The sequence below is a fragment of the Helianthus annuus genome, chromosome 11, assembly GCF_002127325.2.
Source record: "Helianthus annuus cultivar XRQ/B chromosome 11, HanXRQr2.0-SUNRISE, whole genome shotgun sequence".
Taxonomy (NCBI): domain Eukaryota; kingdom Viridiplantae; phylum Streptophyta; class Magnoliopsida; order Asterales; family Asteraceae; genus Helianthus; species Helianthus annuus.
The window spans coordinates 187,284,118-187,305,626 of NC_035443.2; the positions used below are offsets into that span (position 1 = coordinate 187,284,118).

Sequence of the window (21,509 nt, forward strand, 5' to 3'; positions counted from 1 at the left end):
AAGCACACCTTTCAAGCGTGTATCACCTCCGGCTTGTCCGCTTGACGTTCCGGATTCTTCGCCTAAAGAGTTCAATTCACGACATGTTTAGAACTCTTTTTAAACCTTACATCGCATAATACACCGAAACATCATAATTATGCGTTTGATCTTCAAATTTCTATTTTAAGCCTTCTTTGAGGCATTTTCACAAACACCTTAAGGGCAGATTTTTCGCATGATTATATGACAAGTTTCTAGCTTATCATTTAGCCCTAAATTCACCTCAATCACATTTTACATGATTGTTAGCTACTAGATTTCTGAAATCACTTCCAAATCGTCAAATTACACAAGATTAACACCCAATATCCTAGTATTCATCAATTTACACATAACCCATTAATCACCTACAATGGTGTTCATGGATTCACCCAAAATTTCTTATAATTTCAACTTCTATTGATCTAGGGTTCGTCCTTAGACACTATAGTTGTTCCTTAATCATTATAACACATACATGCAAGCCAAATTTCAGATTTTTCCCAATTCATGAGAATTTCAAATTCAGAGTTTTCCTTAAATTTTACATACCTTGGAATCCTCTTGCGATGAGGATCAATATTCTATGCTCGGATTTTGATTTGGGACAGGATTTAACCTTCAATTTGAGAGTTCTAGTGATTTTTAGGTTTGTGAGAGTGGGGTGTCGCCCCTGCTCTTCTCCTGTACGACCAGACCCTTCAAAATGGGGGTTTGGTTTGATTTTTATTAAAAACAATATTATACTTTCATTTTTAACAACATTGGTCCCTCCTCTTTTGTTTAACATTTAGTTTAGGTTATTCTAACCTTATTTCAAGTTATATCTAGACTTGTAGTTAACTAGGTTATAATTCTCCTAGTTATTCATTTTGTTCAAAAACCCGCTTTGTTTTAAGTCCCGTTAAATCTCGGGCCTTTTATTATACTTCGCTTTCACAAAGTATTTCCCCCTCCTTTTAATAAATATAAGACTTATTTATTTAAATCCAAATATTCACCGGGTTAATTTTACCACTAATGGTATTTTACCCGTTTTTACTATTAACGAGGTTTAATTACCAAACCCATTTTCGGGATGTTACAAATTAGCAAAAAGAAATGTGCAAGTGGGTTCGTTGAGATGCAAATTTTGCGGAGTAGAAGATGAAACCGCAGACCATCTGTTTGCGGGCTGCAACACTGCTCAAGAAGTCTGGGATTTCATCTCGACCTGGTGCAGAATAAGTGCCTTGTTTGTGTTTTCAGCGAAGGATGTGGTGGATATTTGGAAGCATGTCCGAGGCAAACGGATGTGGAAGAAATTGGTAAACGCGGTTACTCAGATTGCAGTATGGTGTATTTGGAAGTTTCGGAATGATATTACGTTCAACCGCAAAGTGCGGCCTTTGGCGAGCATAAAAGAGGAGGTTAGACAGCTGGGTTTTCTCTGGATACGGAATCGCGCTAAAGGGCAGACAATCACATGGGATCAGTGGTGTAGATTTGAGGTGTCAAACATACTTATGTAATTGTTTGTTTTGTATCTGGTGAACTGATGTAATGAGGTGTTTGGACTAACGTCTTCTGTTGGTCCTATTAAATAATATATGTTTGTTGGCCTTTCAAAAAAAAATGACTATTGGGCCATACATCACGTGGCTTTGTTTTTGACGGCTAACATAGGAACAAGGGCATCACATCATCATCAAAGGAAAAAGAGAACAAAAGTCAACAACTATCATCCATACTCACGTGAATGATACAAGGGCTTGAGTGGAATTAATTATTGTGATTTTCAACATCACAATTATATATTTTTTGTGGGCTACGGTTGACGGTTGCTAGTTGGACTTCTTTGGGCACAGACTTTGATTGGGCCGCACATGATTGGGCTCCGGCTGACATAGAGAATTCACGCAAACAAGGGTCTGGGGGGAAAAAGAAACCGATAACATCATCATCTGGACGGCAGGAGGGAACACTCATACGCAGACATCCTCGCTCAAGCGTGCAAAGATCATTCAACTTAGATGAGCGGTTAGTCTTTTTAATGGTTTCCTCCGGATGGAGGGTTTTTGTAAGTTAGACAATTTTATTTGTTTGTGACAATCGTTTGTGATCTAAGCATTCGATGCTTTTCACCATTGATTTGATTATTTGATTGTAAACAGATACGTTTATTTAAACCTTAATTTCTAAGCATTCAGTTCCCGAGAGTTCTAGTAATTGGGATATATTTGACATGGGGTTAGGGTTTGTAAATTGTGATTGATAATCATTCGATAACCTCCCGTTATGTATTGACCGGAGTACTTAGTCGTTGGTTATCACAATTAGTTAATCAAAATAAACACCTATGTCTATATAGGTAACGATTAAACACATAATTAAATCTAGTTGCAAAACCTGAAATCTGGAGGAACCATTGTTCTCTCCCATTATTTACAACTTGTTTTTCATAATTTTTAGTTTAATCAATCAAACCATTAATTGAGTTTAACTTTTTAGTAATAGTCAATTAATACTTAGCATTGTGACACTTTCCACAATCCTCCTCTGGTTCGATATCCGACTTATCCTATCTACATAGTTTAGTTGGTTTTTGCATGTCCTTAACGACAGACATCAAAATGGCGTCGTTGCCGGGGAGGCGTGCGCAAAGTGTTTAGTGTTAAGTTTTTAGTAAAATAGATAAAAAAAAATCAAAAAAAATCCAAAAAAAAATAGTGTTTTATTCGTCACATATTCCACTGTTTGCTTTTACCTTGGGTATACTTGCTTTGTCTGTGCAGATTCATTGCGGATCTTATTATGGAAAGTGTTTACTGGTCATGCCGAGGTTGTGGTAGTCCATGTCACACTCGTGACGATTGTCCTGTGTTCCGGAAAATGTGTGAGGATGCACAGAGGGAGTTATATGAATTGGATGTTTATTACGATGATATTCAACCATATTACCCGTCCCTTTATTCACCTTCGCAGGATTCTCAGTATTATTATCAAGAAGATCTGGATTACTACAATGAGCAAACATGGTATGAGAGCTATGATCCAGGGATGGTACAAAGCATGAGTTACCAAGAGGAGTATGAACATTGTTATGATGAATACTCTCGACTTTCTTATGAAGACCATCTAGTACACTATCAGGACGCCTATCATACCCAGTATACAGTTGATCAGGGTGAGTCTGAATGTGCATCCCAGTCACATAGTTACTATCAATCACCCCAATTTAGAAGTCTTATTGAATATATGAGACAAAGAGAGCTGGGATACATTGAAAAGGAATTGGCGAAACATGTCCTATCAATAGAGGACCAGTTGGAGATGTGGATTACGAAGTATAACCTTTTGATGGCTGAAGTGAAGGATGATGGGCCAAGAATGACTCCAATTACACCAATCCAACCATAAGATATGGTTATTTCTAGATCTATGTCTATACCACAAATAATCCAACGCTTTAACATCGCTAAAAACCTTATCCACCTTGGGTAGGTTTTGATTTTTTTTTCTGGGTAGATTTTGATCATTATTGAAATCTATTAATCTGTGAAATATCTATAACTAGTTTAAGAACCCGCGAGGTTCGCGGGTGGACTAAAACACAAATGAATAACTTTAATTTATTGAAGTAATCGTTTGAATTAAATAACCGTTCAAGTAATAATAAATTAGTAAACTACAATGAGACAAATAATGTAATATATCCAGATGCATGATGATCCAAATTTGTGTAATATTGCGTATATGGAAGATAATGGATAGAGAATTGTAAGTGAACGTACTGTTTATTTATGCATACTTTTAGGTTAATATTTAAGTATGTGTATGAGTATACATGTTTTTTATTACATTAACAAAATTGATTAAAAAACAAAAAAAATTAAACATTAAATAACTTCAAAAACATGTTATTATGATTTTTATGGAACAGTTACATGGAATGAAAGATCGTTTGATGAATGAGTACATGGAGATCACAAGTCACGAAATACTTCTTTGTAAACTACATTTGTCGTTTTATTAGTAGGTTTGCCGTCATTGTCCAAAATCAGAAGTTTAACTCCTTGTCTGGTTTTAACTCTTGATAAAGCAACATACAGCTGACCATGGGTGAAAACTGGTTGCTTCAGATACAGACCAACTCTAGATAGTGATTGTCCCTGACTCTTGTTAATAGTCATTGCGAAACAAACAGCCAACGGAAATTGTCTCCTTTGAAACTCAAAAGGAATTTTTTTATCAGAAGGTATCAAACTAATCCTTGGTATATAAGTGTGAGTGCCTATGTTCCCTCCGGATATTATCTCGGCTTCTATTACACGGTTATACATTTTTTTGACTTGTAGTCGTGTACCATTGCAAAGACCATTTTGTTGGTCAATGTTACGTAATAGCATCACCGGCACGCCTACTTTTAGTGCTAGCATATGATTAGGTAAGCCGGATACTTTAAGACCGTTAAGCACATCAGGAGAGTATAGTTTTTGTTGTGTAGCGTTTGGATTTTCAGACTGACAAAGACTGTCTGAACTAAGATACTCTCGTTCTTCGCCTGGGAATAGTGACAACAACCGATCATTAATTTCATGCACAACCTCGTTCTTAGGTGCAAGTATAGCCCTCTCACTGAAATAATTCTAATTGTTGAAGTTTTCGAGAATTGAAGGATACACAAAATCAATTAAAGTTGAAATGGGATCCGATGTATCAGTGATTAGAAGGTCGCTTGGTATTTCAATTGACGCTTCTCCATCATTTGGACCACCAACATTTCCCTCACCTATATCCAAAAGCCATTTGGCAAATTGTTTTATTTCTTAAGCGTCCGATGCTGAACTTCCAACTGTTAACCTCATGTTTTTTGTTAGTCTCAGCAACTTACATGTATTCCACAGATAAGACGAACTTATTGAGGCATTGACAATCTCTTGTCTTCCACCATTTGGAACAACAGGAAGGATCTGTCTAAAATCGCCTCCTAAAACAATAACCTTTCCTCCAAAGCGGATGTTTGATCTGTTGGAAGTGTCGATATTGAAAATGTCGTTCATTGTTCTATCCAACGCTTCGAATGCATGCTTATGGACCATAGGCGCTTCATCCCATATAATCAAGTTTGTTTCGTGTAGTAGTCTAGCAACATCTCCATCAGGTTTTATATGACAAACTGAATCCTCTGTAAGATTCAATGGAATACGAAACCTGGAATGCGCGGTCCTGCCACCAGACAATAACAACGACGCGATGCCACTTGAAGCAACGTTTAATACAATTTGACCTTTTGATCTAATTGCCGCAGATAATGTCTTCCATAAGAAGGTCTTGCCGGTCCCACCATAGCCGTACACAAAAAAACCCCACCTTTGTTACCCTCAATTGCGTTGATTATTTGTTGGAAAACTGACCGTTGCTCCTCAGTTAGCAAATTAAGTTGATTATTAAATTCAACTTGAAGATTCGTTTGGTCGTAGATACGCTCCTCGTTAATCAAACGATTGTCTGAATCAGACATAGACGCATTATCTGGGTACGGCATTGTCTCAAATCTTTTGAGTGATGAGTTGTTTCTGGCTAAGAATTTTTCAACTTCACTCAAAACGTAGTTTTTAAGCTGGTGATCTGGAATTGATAAAGCTGTACAAAATGGAAAAAAAATATATTATCAAGTTATGAAATCAAAAAATATTTAATGAACCAAACCATATAGCATAAATGAAACACAAAACCATGTTTTCTTTAAACGAAAATTGTTTTTTTTTAACGCAACCAAAAACAAAAAAAAGGGGATAATAACAACATTTTGTGTAAAACAATTACCTGTAAGTCGATGATATTTTCTAAGTCTATAGATAAAGTCGTCTGTCATGTATCTCCATGTGCTTTCCCATACAACCTCAGGTCTGGACAACGTATTTGTTAATAGCAAAGTAACAAATAAATTACGAAGATACGAAGGGGATCCTGTTTCATTTGCTTCCTTGATTGCCTCAATGTATTCTGCGTCATCGTCCAAAAGACCGAGTGCATAACATGCATCTCTAAATGTATCATATACCTTACCATCAACTGTTTTAATATCATCAAAAGATTTTGGTCCTTTCACTTTGTTAAGAAGAATTCTTAAATAATATGCTTCCCCAAGAGACGGACTTACAGCGTGAATTCTCCCAATTGACTTATGTCTTTGTCTAGGTTCCCAACAACGTTTATCAAGCTTCCATACATACCAACTTGGAAACTGAACATATGTAAGTGTACGGGCCAATGTGTCATTCGGGTCTTTGTTACGTTCCATCCAGGAAAGAAACATTGAAGCTTTGACAGATGGTTTGTTAAGGACTTGATTAATATCCTCGTCGGGTCCAAAAACAACAGGTTGTTTTCCGGGAAGATGGAAAGGCAGCCTCATAACAGAAGGAGTCCTGTAATGCACATCATAGGCGAAGATCCTCCAAGATGCCTCACAAGCCGATAGATACCTATAATCATAATATTCTTTGACCTCGTCTTGTTCTAGTTGTTCATTGTTATTATCATGTTGGACAACAGCAATGGTTGCTCTATCAGGGCCTTTATTTATATATTTAAACAAATATTTAATTGATCCGGCTTGATTGCACCACTCAACATTTATATGTGCCTGGTAGCGTTTCAAAAGTTTTTTGTTGTATGGCACAACACTTCTGTTGTCTAAGTCGATTCCATTTTTTACTACATAAGCACCATTATCTCTTCTTTTGTATATTGGGAATCCATTTGAATCCAGTGTAGTATGATCTTGAAAATTCTTTGGAAAACCCTTCGAACACTTATTGTCAACCATACATGGACAACTTAAATTAGCGTTACCACATGGACCATGAATCATATAGTCTTTCACAAGCGCATATAATTCTGCATCTTCATCTTCATCAGGGATTTCTGCAGTTATAAATGGATCAACATGGTCTACCGTTGGAAGTTTGGATTCATTTTCTAAGAATAAGCATAGGTGGGCATGAGGCAATCCTCTCTTTTGAAACTCGATTGTGTAAACAACTGTACAAAAAGAAATCATTAGTAGATTTAAATAATCTAATATGTATATAAAAAGGAATTTGATAAAATACCTGCTGCAACTTTTCCAAATAAATGGCGTTCTTTAAAATCTTTGCAAATTGAATCCAACTTTATTTTAAACAATCTGCTCAGTATATCGGGCCTATCTTCAGGTTTAAGATTTGTGTCTCTAAGAAACCTTTTTACCTCAGGCCACTTTGGATTGCACGTGATGGTTATAAAAAAATCCGGATAACCAAACCACTTACAGATAGCCATGGCATCTAAATAATTTTGCATCATATATCTAGCGCCACCGGTAAACGAAGAGGGCAAAAAGATTCGTTTTCCAACCTTAGATATGTCTTGCTGGCCCTTATTTCTTAATTCACATAGACTTTCATAGCTATCTGACCTTAGATTCTTTTGTTGAAGTCGTATGTAGTTAAGCCTTTCGCTCTCAATCATAGTATACGCATCAACCAAGAATTGTTGAAAGAGTCTCCTTGAATTTAGAATCAATGAAAACTGATTAATTCTGTCTTGCACACGATATGCAAAAAACTCTCTCATTGTACAATTTGGACGTTTCTTATTGATTACGTCTACGACACCTCGATGAGGGATGTCAATTCTGTAACCATCATCTCCATAAGGGAATAAAATAGGATATTGAAGTGCAAGGTATGAAGGATGCAATTCACTAATTCTTTTCAAAGTACCTGTCTGCGTTTCAATAACTATATCTCTATTGTTGATTGTGTTTGCAATATCCCCCACAATTAGAGCAGCAACTTCACCACAAGTTGGTAAATTATACGTTCGTCCATCCTTTTCTCTAATACCAATTAGACGAAGCTTCAGATTAAGATCAGGGTTTTCATGAAAACAGTCTCTAACCATCCTATAAGCTTTTACCAACTGGTTTTCTGAATCTAAAACACATTTTATATGTTCAATCAGTTTACTATCAAGTTCAGCGACACTCGCGGAGGATGAATCCTTGGAACGACTGAATAAAAATAGCGGAGTGTCAACAAACATCAATATTAATAAAAAATATATTATAGAAAGATTTGATGGGAAAAAAATTATACTTTATTATATTTACCTAAAAACGGATTGTCTGTTGGAAAGTTCGTTTTCAGTATCGAAAATGTAGAGCTGGCAAAATTTAGGTTGATCTCCGTCTTCCGGAAGCAGGCTTCCAGTGCTGTGGTAGTTCTCTCCACTAATTCTGTAGCAGAATGGTCCGTTACCTCTGTTGACAGTGGGATCAACCTTACCACCCATTGACGTGAAAGCAAACATGGAGTTATACCGTCGAATATTATTCAAAAAATGTTTGCTTTCTTTATCCTTATACGTAAAAAGTTTCTTATAACTTGGAACAGCATCTTTATAATCTGGTAGCTCTACTTTGCCATAACCACAACATAAGAAATAGCATATTCTTCCTTTCTCTTTTCTTCCCCTTCCTTTTTCAGCATCCCATAATTTAGCATTGCATACTTCACAAGTAATACATTGGTCACCATGATCAAAATAATCTGTAATGTTAGTTGAACAAAAAAAGAATATTACTTTACGAAGTATATGTTTGTATAAAAATAATATATACTATTTACTTAATTAAATAAATAAAATAATTGATATTATACCTGTTGAAACTCCTTTGTAAATTGCATCATCTGTAGTTTCCTCTGTCGTCAAGTCAATCATTGGTATAGGAGTTGTAACTCGTGATTTACTTAATAACTTACGTTTTCCTGGCGACATCCTCTGTAAAGAAGAACTTTGTAGAATAGTAGGTGTGTTGCTAGAATTTGTGATGTTTGAAGATAGAGAAAAACGACGAATGTTTATTGGTGTAGTCATGTTGTTTGTAAGACAACTAACATTACCTAAATAACATAATATACTCCAACTTATTAACTTTTTTAAACATATATACTGTATTTGAAATTAAATTTGAATTATTTGGTAAATATAATTTTTACTTGTAGCTACAACCGACGTTGTAGGAGTAACATTGTGCGTGTTGGAAGATATCAATCTTAATTCAGAAGAAGATGATAAAGTATTGGAAGGGTGTAATTTTCGTCGTTGTAGACTTGTAGATCTTTTACTGTCTAAATATAACTTCCTTAACCTCCGTCTCTCTTTGCAGTGATTTTGAAGAAGTCTCGGGTCAAAAACTGTAGTATTATAATAAAAAAAAAGATAATTCACATATAAACATTATCCACTAAAGAAATAATTTTTTTTTAATAATATCCTACTTTAAACATTTATTAAAGTTTTACCTCCATATCCAATGGACGCCTCTGTTGTAACATTGACCATGTCATGCGGAATGGATGAAGAACCAGAGGTAGATGTTATAACATGTATAGATTGTGATGTACCTTTTTGCGTTCCATAACGTTTACCATCGATGTATAATTTTCTAAGTTTACGCCTCTCCTTACTCTCATCTTGAGTAAGTTTAGGGATGAAAACTTGCATACAATCATTAAATATAAAACACATTTAAGGTACATGAAATATAATGATACGGTTTAAAATGAAACTGTAAATATTGTGAAGATAAAAAGTTAAATAATACCGTTTGATATGTTGCCCAATGGTGTTCGATGCTGGACATCTGGGATAATAGGAAATACGTGAGTATATATACAATAGATGTTGTTAATTACAATTTGATGTATAATTACAAATAAAGTTTTCGAAAATAGTAAACTGTATTGTTTAATACAATGGCATGTTATTTGACAAAGGAGTAACAGAAAGGAAGTTGTATTGCAGTTTGGTAGCATATTACAATCTGCAGTATTTTGGACGACGACATAAAAATTGGAATGAGAATTGACCAAAAGTGATACGTTTTTTTTATTTCCGGCAGTGAAAATTATTTGTAAGTTCTCAACTAACATGTTTATTAGTAACATTTATAATGTATAGTGAATCACTATAGAACTTTAAATTCATTGTTTCCATTTTTTTAAAAATAATATGTTGTAATTATTATTTTTTTTAATAAATCAACAGGTTTTATATGTATAATTTAAGTACATTAAGTAAACAAATTCATTTTATAGTACATATATATAACTGAACCAAAATTAAGTAAAGGTAGGGATTACTTTTGTAATTCAAATAAAGTAACAATTAGGTTTCTTCATCTAATTCTTATATCAAATATCAGATATTTATACATACACAATCATTCTTATCTCTTTATCATTGACCCTTTATATAATAGCTTAGTTCATACGCATAGAAACTTGTTTGGTTATTCGGCATTCACATTATCACCAGAGATACAGAAATCAGCAAAAGGTACGATTCAAACTGATGTTCTCACATGACCTAGATCTTTAATTGCATCTGTGTAAGATATTTGCGATCTACATTTGGGGATTTTGGATAACTCGACATGTTCGGTGATAGACAACATGTAGTAATCAACGGCTTCCTGTTCGTAGTTTCTTCATATTGTACAGATTTGCGTTTTGTTTGAGTGAAATTACATGATTTCTGATCTTGATCTACCATTATTGTTCCAGTTATTTGTTTTTTATTGTTTGTTTTATCGGTTAGGTCATTTTAGGGTTTCTATTTGAATATGTTTATCACCTGGGAATTATTATTATTATTATTGATTGATTCCTTTTTGCACATCTATTGTTGTTTGTTTTATGTTTTTTGGTCAGGATAATCGTTAATATGTATATTCGTTTGACATAAGTGTTACACAAAAATGTTACTAAATTTGGGGATTTTTCCTAAATCGACATGTTTTGTGTTAATGAAGATTTATTAGTTAACCAAATAATTATATGTAGTCAATGGCGCGTTCTTCAAATGAGCGAAATAAACAAAAGAAAGATAAGGAAGTGATACTGATAACAGATTCGGAGTCAGACGGATCTTTCACTTCGGAAGAAATTGACTGGAACGCACCAGAACCAAATATCATTTTCATGCCCTCATCTTGTTCACGTTTTGTAAGTATTTAGTTCGATTATTTGTATAGTAAGTTAACTCTTGTTGTTTTATGGTTTCATTAGTCTCTTTATGATTAAAGTCTGAATACTTGTTTGCCGTTTTCTTAGCGGATACCGGTAAAGGTCGCAAAAGCCATGGGAATCGATCGCTGCGGAAAGGTGACCATTAAAAATAGGCGTGGTGTGGAAACCAATTTGAACGTCACGGCTGAACCAAAAAGAGCCAAAAAGAAAAATAGGTTTAGTGTATTGGGATGGCCAGCATGGGTTCGTGAAAACAACATCAAGAAGGGTTATCTTTGCGTTTTAGAGTGGTATCAGGACATGCCTACACTGTTTGATAGGGATGTAATCGAAGAATAATGGGGTTAGTATGTAACACCTCAAAAAATTTCGTCCAATAATGTCTTGACACGTGTCATAAGGTTCCGGTATGTGAAAATGAACTTTAGAGGGACTAAAAGTGACAAACGGTGAAAACTATGGAACGTAAGGGTCCAAAGTGTCAACAATGGATAAATAGACTCTATGATAACCCTACATAATGTTTATAACCTTAAACGGGTGGTTCATGGATCATACGACGCGGAAATTGCACAAAAGTGAAGTATTTCAAACTATAGGGGCCAAAAGTGTCAACATGTTTAATTTATACCTCTGAGTGAACTTTTGGCAGACCCGAAGATTTGAGAAGCTAAAATATACTCACTAGAATATGTGGTTAAAATTTCGTGAAGTTTCGTCAACGTATGAGAAAGTTATGGCCAAAACCGTACTTGAAGGACTAAAAGAGTCAACGTCGAATTTCATGGCTTTTCGGTTGAGCGCAAAATTTTCCAAGGACATTACCATGTAGGTAGATGTCCTAAGGTTCTTAGAAACCAAGTTTGGGGGTTTACGGGTCAAGATAAGTAGCCAAATCATCGCAACCAAAGTACAGGGACCAAACATGCAACAAATGGGCAAACTTTGGAACTGCTGACCCCAGGCGCCCGCCTGAGGTCCTACGCGGGCCGCGACCCAGCGCCCAGCTCCGGATTTCGCGAACAGCAGCGATTTGGGTCCGATTTTGTGTGCATTCCAGCTGTTTTCACCTCCCTTAAGCTCCAATAAACATCCATGCATGCCTATGACTACAGTAAGCTAACCACAACCTCTAAATTACTCCTTAAATCTGATCCAAAGCTCATTTTACTAAACACTTGTGTTGTGAACAAGAACTTCCAAATTTGCAAAAGCTCTCAAGGACTTCTGGAGCATTTCTGGACATCAAGGCCGATTTCTAGTGTTAGCTTAACATCAATAGGACCTTGGTAAGCTTCTAATTCAGTCCTTAATTCGTTCAAGCATCGATTATTAGTAAAAGTCAAACTGTTTGTTCATATACTTTGACTTTCTGATTAAACGAGTTTTATTCAGTCATTTCTCAAATTGAAACCAGATATATGTTGGTATTTATGTGGGAAACAAACCCTCTAAAGGGTATTATCTGAATCCCACTATATGCATGCTAATTGTCGAGTCAAACGTGTTTCTAAAAAGTCAACAGAAGTGATTTTTGAGAAAAATAGCTTAAACGGTAATATAAATGACATGCAATCTGTTTGATCATCATAGATAGCTTTATAATGAATATAAGAATGTGTTTTACCACGATCAACTCGACAATCCTTAGTAGAGATACGAATCGGAACCGAAAGTCCTATAAAACGACTATTTCGTAGACTATCGATTCGGATTCGTACATGCATGTTTGAGATCTGTATTCGGATTCGTACATGCATGTTTGAGATCTGTATTGGTCCAGATTTTGAGTTATGGCCATTAGCGTAAAACTATATTCTAAAGTTACATAAACGGCCCTTTTCGCGTATAACCTCTTTCTGGCCACGTTTTGATACAAAACTTTTTACCAACTGTTGATATATAATATTTTGGGATTTTTGATGATTTTTATTTAATTTTTGGCTGATCGGATCTTAGATCGCCTAGTTATTTCGGTTTATGTCGGTTTTGACCGTTTAAGCCATAAAATGAGTTTTACACATTCTTTTGACCCGAAACCTTTTCCTACTGATTTTATATGTTAAATAAATTATTTTGAGCCTTCTGGAAATATAAAAATCTCAGCTTTCATATATAAACCCGGAAACGGCTCTAAATCGCATTTTTAGCGTTTTAAACGCATAGTAAGCGTTATACCCGTTTTAAACATATAAGACACATACCTACTGATGTGTTTAGCATATTTTCATATAATAACAGTAAGTATAAGTATATGAACTCAGATTTCCAGTTTTGGCATTTTTAGCCCTTGTGAAATTACTAAAATACCCCTACGGTGCATAGTTTGGTTTTAAATGATAGATTTGATATATGGGTCATACCCTACCGTTATAACATGTTAAATTAAGTATATTTTCTGTATGAACCAGACCCGAACCTCAGATTTCTAATTTTACTCTTTTATGATCTTTTAAATGACCAAAATGTCCTTATAAGGCATAAATTGAGTTTAAAATCATTCCGGGCAATATAGAACATAACTTACTGATGTTATATCACATTTAAAGCATATTATCTCAGGAAACTTGCATTTGACTCTTTTGGCTACCCGTAACGCCCTTTTTGCGTTCGGTTCGGTTTACGTAACTAGTTTGCGTAAATTGACCGAAACGGGTCAAACGTTATCATTTTTATCTCAAAATCCAGAATGTATTTAGTATACCCATATTATACAAGTATTCAAACTTGTCGGGTCTAAATCACATTCTATCCGGTCTTTCGCTTAATCGTGCGTAAACCGTATCATTCTTAAAACTAACCGGTCAAAGCTTAGGCTTAAATAAAAGACCCGTTAGGAATCTAATAGGTTAATTATCAACCTTTGTTCCAGATTAGGAGGCCCAGTAAAAGCTACCACACTTACCGATTGTGTTACATACTTGCTCAGGTAAATACATTTTGACTTATTTTCCCTATACGGGCTTGGGGTACGGTATTTAAAATACCGCTTGATCGGGCGCACAAGTCCTGCGCCTTATGGGTGTACAGTCTTGAATAGCTTGTGCGACTCGTTTAAACAGTCTTGTCTTACTTTAGGCTTTGGGGGGTTATTGACCGTGTCCCGGATATCCTTGGCATTATCTTACGAGATGGCCACGACCAGAGCACGGGGTGTAGGCGTACACTCGGCGTGTATAACTCTTTAATGTGGTGTGTCATTTAATCTTTAGCCCGGACAGTAGATCCCGGGCCACCAAAGATACGAGTGCATGTAAATCGTTCACAAGTTTATATTGCATAATTATCACAAGTTAATAAAAATATTTATGCCTTGTGCATTCAAATCAATTTTCAATCATTTTTTCAAAATGAGTCAGTCGATTTGTATTTACCAGTGTAAACTGACGTATTTTTCCCAAAAGGTTAAGTGCAGGTACTATACGAAATAGGCTGGCTGTTTCCTAAGAGCGTCCACTATAGTCTCGCAAGCTCGGACGACAAAATACCTGTTGAACAATTTTTTTATCTTATTTTATTGATCCGCCTGTGGATCCGTTTCAACTACTGTGATATTATTATTGCACTTTATTTAAAAGTTGAAATGTATCTATTCTGCTTCCGCTGTGCATTATTATATTGTGTTGATTGTCTATGACGATGCCAACTACGTCACTGTACCCCACACCGGGCCCACCGGTGACACGTGGAATTCGGGGTGTGACAGGTTGGTATCAGAGCCAACGCTGAGTGAATTAAACACTATCCTAATGTGTTTAATCTCAGTTACACAATTGCACATTCCTCGATTTTCGAGTCTAGACAAAGAACTTAGGAAATGTTCAACATTTCGTTTATTTTATTTTATTTTTAATTATTATCTTTGTCTTATATATTCTGTTGTGCAACTTGTTTGAATTTTGACAGGATCAACATGCCGCCACGTATGCGAGGACGAGGAGGATTCGGACGAGGAGGATTTGCCACATCGCACGATCATGAGGCAGGACCCTCACACAGACGAGCTCCGTCAGCTACGCACCACACTGCAGCCAATGATCTTTGGGGATCATTCGCCGAGCCGGCTAGACACTCGGTGTCTATGAGCACTTCGCCATCACTACCCCAATCATTTGGGCCCCACTCGGAGAATGGGCCCCATGGTTCCCATGGATCTTACATACCGCTCCATCAGTCGCCTCACCAATACCCAGCACCAGTTTACCAGGGTCTGTATAACCCTGATACTTTTGTGGATGAGCCAGTGGGTCATAACCCACTAGGACCGGAGGACCACTTTCCTGGTGATCACGAGATGGAAGTTGATGAAGACACGGACCCTTCACTGCCACCGTCAGGTACGCCCAACCATCCCATCGAGATATCGGATGGGTCACCATTTAGGGGATCACCCTACAATGGTGTTGACAGCTTTCAGGAGAGGTTTCGGCAGCACGATTGGTATTACACCCCCAGCCGCCACAACTCTCCGATGCTCCAGTCTCGCCATGGTTCGCCGGTGCACTCGCAGCACCACTCTCAGCAGCAGCAGCTTCAGCAGCAGCCGCCTCTACAGCAGGACCTATCTGAGGCCCTCTGGCGCGACGTGATCACTCTGTCGCCACCGCCGCCACCAGTTCTACCTCCTCCGCCTCAGAGGCCAAGGAGGAATGCGCGTATGTCTACGCGCGGAGGGATTCGCATAGGCACCCCTCCACATGTTGGTAGCAGCCGCTACACGCCTCTTCACGAGGAGTCCGAGACGGGGGAGTCTCCGCATCCCGTATCGGAGGTCACTTCAGTACCGATCCCGCCTCTGCCGCCGCAGAACTATGGAGAGCCGATTCCGGCTTACGCTAGCGCAGCCCAGTTTAACCCGTTCGAGCAGGTTTTCCCTCAGGGTTACGATTACACAGGACACCCTTATTGGCAAGCTGTAAACTACAGCTCGCTCCCACCTAGTGGTCCATTTGGAGACACTTGGACTGCTGGGCAGTCTACATTTGGTTACCCTCTGGGTTACCAGCAGCCACAGCCACCGCAGCCGCAGTAGTACCAGCCACCGCCACCGGCGCCTATGATGTCGCCGCCGCAGGTTCAAGAAATCCTGCATGGGATTAACAGCATGCGACGTGAGTTGCAACACGAGATGCGAGCTGATCGCCGACGCAACAGTGGTATGTTCAAGAAGGTGTTTGACTTACTCAAGGGTAAGAGTAAGAAGGATCATTGAATCCTTTGATTGTTATCTCATTACTCATGTCCCTGCGTGGACATCTATTCCTGTATTCTACCCCTGCGTGGGTATGTTGTTCTGTTAACCCCTGCGTGGGTTTGTTTTATTTTATTTGTTGTTGTTGTTAGTTGTTTAGCCCCTGCGCGGGCATGTTATTCATGTTATTTGAATTAAAGTCCCGTTTAGGGCAAAGATGTACTAGTACTTGATTTAAAAATTTGAAATGGTTAATTTGAATTTCTCATTTTTATTTATATGCATGAATATAATATTAAAATAATGGAAATATCAATTTTTATTTGATTTGCCATTTATAAGAATCTTAGTAACGTATAACCTAGCTTGAATGCCTTATTAACAGGCCTGGCCATGATGGTAAAACCTGGTTGAAAGGATTCAACTCCCTGTTAACATCTGAAAACATGTTAACATTCCTGGCTAAGCGTGATCGGTAGAATCACACAAGCCACCCTTTTTAATAAATTATCTACAGATTATATCTGTATACAAGTCTATTAATGACTTGATACCTATGGGTTATGACTATGTCATATAGTGGCAGTTGTGGTTTATGACCCTCTGTCTAGTAAAGGATTATTTGTTTAATTATACAATTTATAATCCTATAAAAATCTAAATTTATAATTTAGTAATTGTCCATGTGACTAGGCCTATGGTGCCAATATATATATATTTTCATTCCTTGATTGCTATTAAGAGCCTGAATGAAATTTATTAAATTAACTGTTAAGGTTCTTGATACCATGGTTAATAAATCGTCTAGAACGATAATACTGTTAGGTTCTAAATTAGACCTTGTCCTTTATTATAGCTTAAAGCTACAATGGCCAAATCGGAGGAGACCAACAGTCATTCTGGGGAACACTCAGATAATGCAAAGATTCACGTCACCGGTGCAGAGTTGCAAGCACTGATAGATAACGCTGTTGCCAAAGCTATGGATAGGCAATTCAGGGAATCTAGTGGTACTCGGAGTAGGACCCGAACAGAAACGCACGCAAAGCCCAAGACTCATTCTGAGGCTCATAGTAAGCCACCTTCTAAAAAGAGTGAGCCGAAGAAAGCTGAGGATGATAATCACTCCTCCAACCACAGCAGCGTCCCAAAGCAAGAGATTAAGCTGAAGCATGATACGTACAGCAAGTCCTGTACGTACAAGTATTTCGTATCTTGCAAGCCCAGAGATTTCACTGGGGAAAAGGGAGCCGTCGATTGTATGACGTGGATTGATGAGATGGATACTGTGGTTGATATCAGCGGGTGTGCTGATAGGGATGTTGTGAAGTACGCATCCCAGTCGTTCAAGGGAGACGCGTTAGCATGGTGGAAGTCGCTTCTACAAGCTACTGGAAAGACCGCTCTGTATAGCATGACATGGGATCAGTTTGTAGCACTGATCAAGGAGAATTTCTGTCCGCAGCATGAGGTCGAAAGAATTGAATCGGATTTTGTGTCTCTAGTTATGAAGAATCTCGATTGTCAAGCGTATCTTACTACGTTCAACACCTTATCCCGGTTAGTGCCTTATCTGGTGACCCCGGAGCCGCGTAGGATCGCTCGATATATTGGGGGTCTGGCACCGGAGATAAAGGCAAGCGTCAAGGCTTCAAGGCCTACTACATTTAGATCAGTAGCTGATCTATCCCTCTCCCTCACTCAAGATGTTGTCAGATTGAGAGCTTTGAAGAGCTCGGAGGAAAACAAAAGGAAACGTGAGGATGACACCTCACGAAGATCTGAGAAACGACACAAGGGAAACAACGACCATAGGAAAGGGTCGGGGTTCAAGAAAGGAGATCAGTCGGGTGAAAAACCCAAATGCAAGGTTTGTAGGAGGCATCACTTTTGGGAGATGCAGGCAGGAGTCTAAGTCCCAGTCTTTCGAGAAACGTTGTGGGATCTGCAAGTCCACAGATCATAAAGCTGTGGATTGCAAGAAAATGAAGGATGCAACTTGTTTTGGTTGCAACGAGAAGGGGCACATTCGGCCAAACTGCCCAAAGAATGCGAAGAAAGCTGATGATGGTAAGAAGACTAATGTGAGAGTCTTCCGAATGGACGCCAAGGAGGCAGTTCTTGACGACAACGTCATTACAGGTACGTTTCTTGTAAATGATGTTTTTGCTAGAGTCTTGTTTGATTCAGGAGCCGATAAGTCGTTTGTAGATGGTAAGTTTTGTAAATTGTTGAACCTTCCTGTTAAAACCTTAAGCGTAAAATATGAGGTGGAGCTAGCCGATGGAACCATAGAAACCGCCTCGACTGTTCTAGATGGATGTGTTATATCCATTAGGAATCATTCCTTCCCGCTATCCTTGCTTCCCTTTAAGCTAGCTGGATTCGACATAGTGATAGGCATGGATTGGTTGTCGAGTAACCAAGCCCAGATTCTGTGCAATAGAAAGCAAGTAATAGTTAAGACTCCGTCCGGTGAGTCACTTACTATTCAAGGAGATACCCAGCATGGATTGCCTGAGCAAGTATCCATGCTCAAGGCATCCAGGTGCATGCGGAAGGGATGTGTCATTTACATGGCACAAGTTACCATTGATGAGCCGAAGCCGAAGGTTGAGGATATCCCTGTTATTTCGGAATATCCTGAAGTATTTCCTGAAGAGCTACCTGGTTTGCCACCAGATAGGCAAGTAGAATTTCGGATAGATATCATACCAGGCGCTGCACCTGTAGCAAGAGCACCATACAGATTGGCACCAACGGAGATGAAGGAGTTGAGGACGCAGTTGGATGAGTTGTTAGCTAAAGGTTTTTTTAGGCCTAGCTCATCTCCTTGGGGAGCGCCAATCTTGTTCGTTAAAAAGAAGGATGGGTCGATGCGTCTGTGCATCGATTACCGTGAGCTTAACAAGGTCACTATTAAGAATAGGTACCCGTTACCCAGGATCGACGATCTTTTCGATCAGTTGCAAGGAGCAAGCTATTTTTCCAAGATTGACCTGAGGTCAGGATATCATCAGTTGAAGGTCAAGGAGGAAGACGTACACAAGACAGCGTTTAGGACTCGTTATGGACATTACGAGTTCCTAGTGATGCCTTTCGGACTCACTAACGCACCAGCCGCATTCATGGATCTCATGAATCGCGTCTGCAAGCCTTATTTAGATAAGTTCGTCATCGTCTTTATCGACGACATCCTTATCTACTCGAAGAGCCAAGCTGACCATGAGAAACACCTTCGTTGTATCCTCAAACTTCTGCATCAAGAGAAGCTTTATGCCAAATTTTCGAAGTGTGAATTTTGGCTTCGAGAAGTCCAATTCCTTGGACATGTAGTAAGCGAGCGTGGTATCCAAGTAGATCCCGCTAAAGTAGAAGCAATCATGAACTGGCAGGAGCCGAAGACTCCTACCGAGATTCGCAGTTTCCTTGGCTTGGCAGGATACTATAGGCGATTTATCGAGAACTTTTCGAGGATTGCTGCGCCCCTAACTTCGTTGACTCGTAAGAAGGTTAAGTTCGATTGGGGCCCTAAGCAGCAGGAATCCTTCGATATTCTGAAGAAGAAGCTGAGCAATGCGCCAGTATTAACATTGCCTGATGGAATAGAGGAATTTGTGGTGTATTGTGACGCATCACATACTGGCATGGGTTGCGTACTCATGCAGAAAGGCAAAGTCATTGCCTACGCTTCTCGCCAGCTCAAGGTGTACGAGAAGAACTACACCACCCACGATTTGGAATTGGGTGCAGTTGTGTTTGCTTTGAAGCTATGGAGACATTACTTGTATGGAACCAAGTGTATTATTTATTCGGATCACAAGAGTCTTCAGCACTTGTTCAATCAGAAGGAATTGAACATGCGTCAAAGGCGATGGATGGAAACTTTAAATGACTATGACTGTGAGATAAGATACCATCCAGGCAAGGCAAATGTAGTTGCCGACGCCTTAAGCAGAAAGGAAAGGGTAAAACCAATCAGAATCAATGCCAAGCGCATTGAAATAAGAAATAATTTGAATGATAGGGTGTTAGCTGCACAGAAGGAAGCTGTGCTGGAAGCTAACTATCCTGCAGAAAAGTTAGGAGTAACTGAGGAGCAGTTATCCTACGACAAAGATGGAATGCTACGACTAAACGGACGAATATGGGTTCCAGTTTATGGAGGACTTCGGGATGTTATCCTCCAGGAAGCCCACAGCTCTAAATATTCCGTTCATCCTGGAGCTGATAAGATGTACCAGGACTTGAAAGCAAACTACTGGTGGATTGGTTTGAAAAAGTCAGTAGCTGAGCATGTAGCTAAATGTTTGACTTGTGCGCAAGTCAAGGCTGAGCATCAGAAGCCGTCAGGTTTGCTTCAACAACCTGAAATTCCCAAGTGGAAATGGGAAATGGTGACAATGGATTTCATCACCAACTTGCCGAAGACGAAAAAGGGAAATGATACCATATGGGTCATAGTAGATAGACTGACTAAGTCAGCCCATTTTCTACCCATCAAGGAGACGTATAGCTCAGATATGTTAGCCCAATTATACGTCGATAAGATTGTAGCGTTACATGATATACCTATATCTATTATCTCCGATAGAGATACTAGATATACGTCACATTTTTGGAAGAGTTTCCAACAATCGTTGGGCACTCGTTTGAATTTTAGTACGGCTTATCATCCTCAGACTGATGGTCAGAGTGAGCGTACTATTCAAACTTTGGAAGACATGCTTCGTGCATGTGCGATCGACTTGGGTGGTAGTTGGGATAAGAACCTACCACTAATTGAATTCTCCTACAACAATAGCTACCATTCCAGCATCAAGGCTGCGCCTTTTGAGGCCCTATACGGTAGAAAATGTAGATCGCCCATTTGTTGGGCCGAAGTTGGAGAAGTCCAACTGTCAGGACCAGATATCGTCTTTGAGACGACAGACAAGATCGTTCAGATTCGCGATCGTCTGAAAGCTGCCAGGGATAGGCAGAAAAGTTATGCGGATCCTAAGCGCAAAGATTTTCACTTTGATGTAGGTGAAAAAGTATTGCTTAAAGTATCGCCCTGGAAGGGTGTGATGCGGTTTGGAAAGAAAGGCAAGCTGAGCCCGAGATACATAGGACCTTTCGAGATTATCGAACGTGTCGGGTCAGTCGCTTATAAGTTAAACTTGCCTGAAGAGCTTAGTGCTATTCATAATGTGTTTCACATCTGTAATTTGAAGAAGTGTTTCGCTGACGAA

The 21,509-nt window shown here is 38.6% G+C and overlaps 1 protein-coding gene across 1 annotated transcript; it reads right to left on the minus strand.

Moving 5' to 3' along the window:
• Positions 1 to 3,942: 3,942 nt before the first annotated feature.
• LOC110924028 lies at positions 3,943 to 9,582 on the minus strand. Its single transcript, XM_035980229.1, has 10 exons — positions 9,357 to 9,582; positions 9,051 to 9,248; positions 8,712 to 8,954; positions 8,162 to 8,600; positions 7,122 to 8,062; positions 5,830 to 7,050; positions 5,418 to 5,646; positions 4,895 to 5,373; positions 4,684 to 4,792; positions 3,943 to 4,638 (listed from the first exon to the last, which is right to left on the minus strand). Exons 1-10 carry the CDS (start codon positions 9,580 to 9,582, stop codon positions 3,987 to 3,989), a joined length of 4,737 nt encoding a protein of 1,578 aa, XP_035836122.1. The 3' UTR covers positions 3,943 to 3,986.
• Positions 9,583 to 21,509: the final 11,927 nt, after the last annotated feature.

Coding starts and splice junctions, on each gene's coding strand:
- LOC110924028 (XM_035980229.1), bottom strand. CDS start 9,582: ATGTGTTTTATATTTAATGATTGTATGCAAGTTTTCATCCCTAAACTT. Junction 9,249..9,356: donor GGCGTCCATTGGATATGGAG/GTAAAACTTTAA, acceptor ATAATACTACAG/TTTTTGACCCGAGACTTCTT. Junction 4,639..4,683: donor TCAACTTTAATTGATTTTGT/GTATCCTTCAAT, acceptor GAATTATTTCAG/TGAGAGGGCTATACTTGCAC.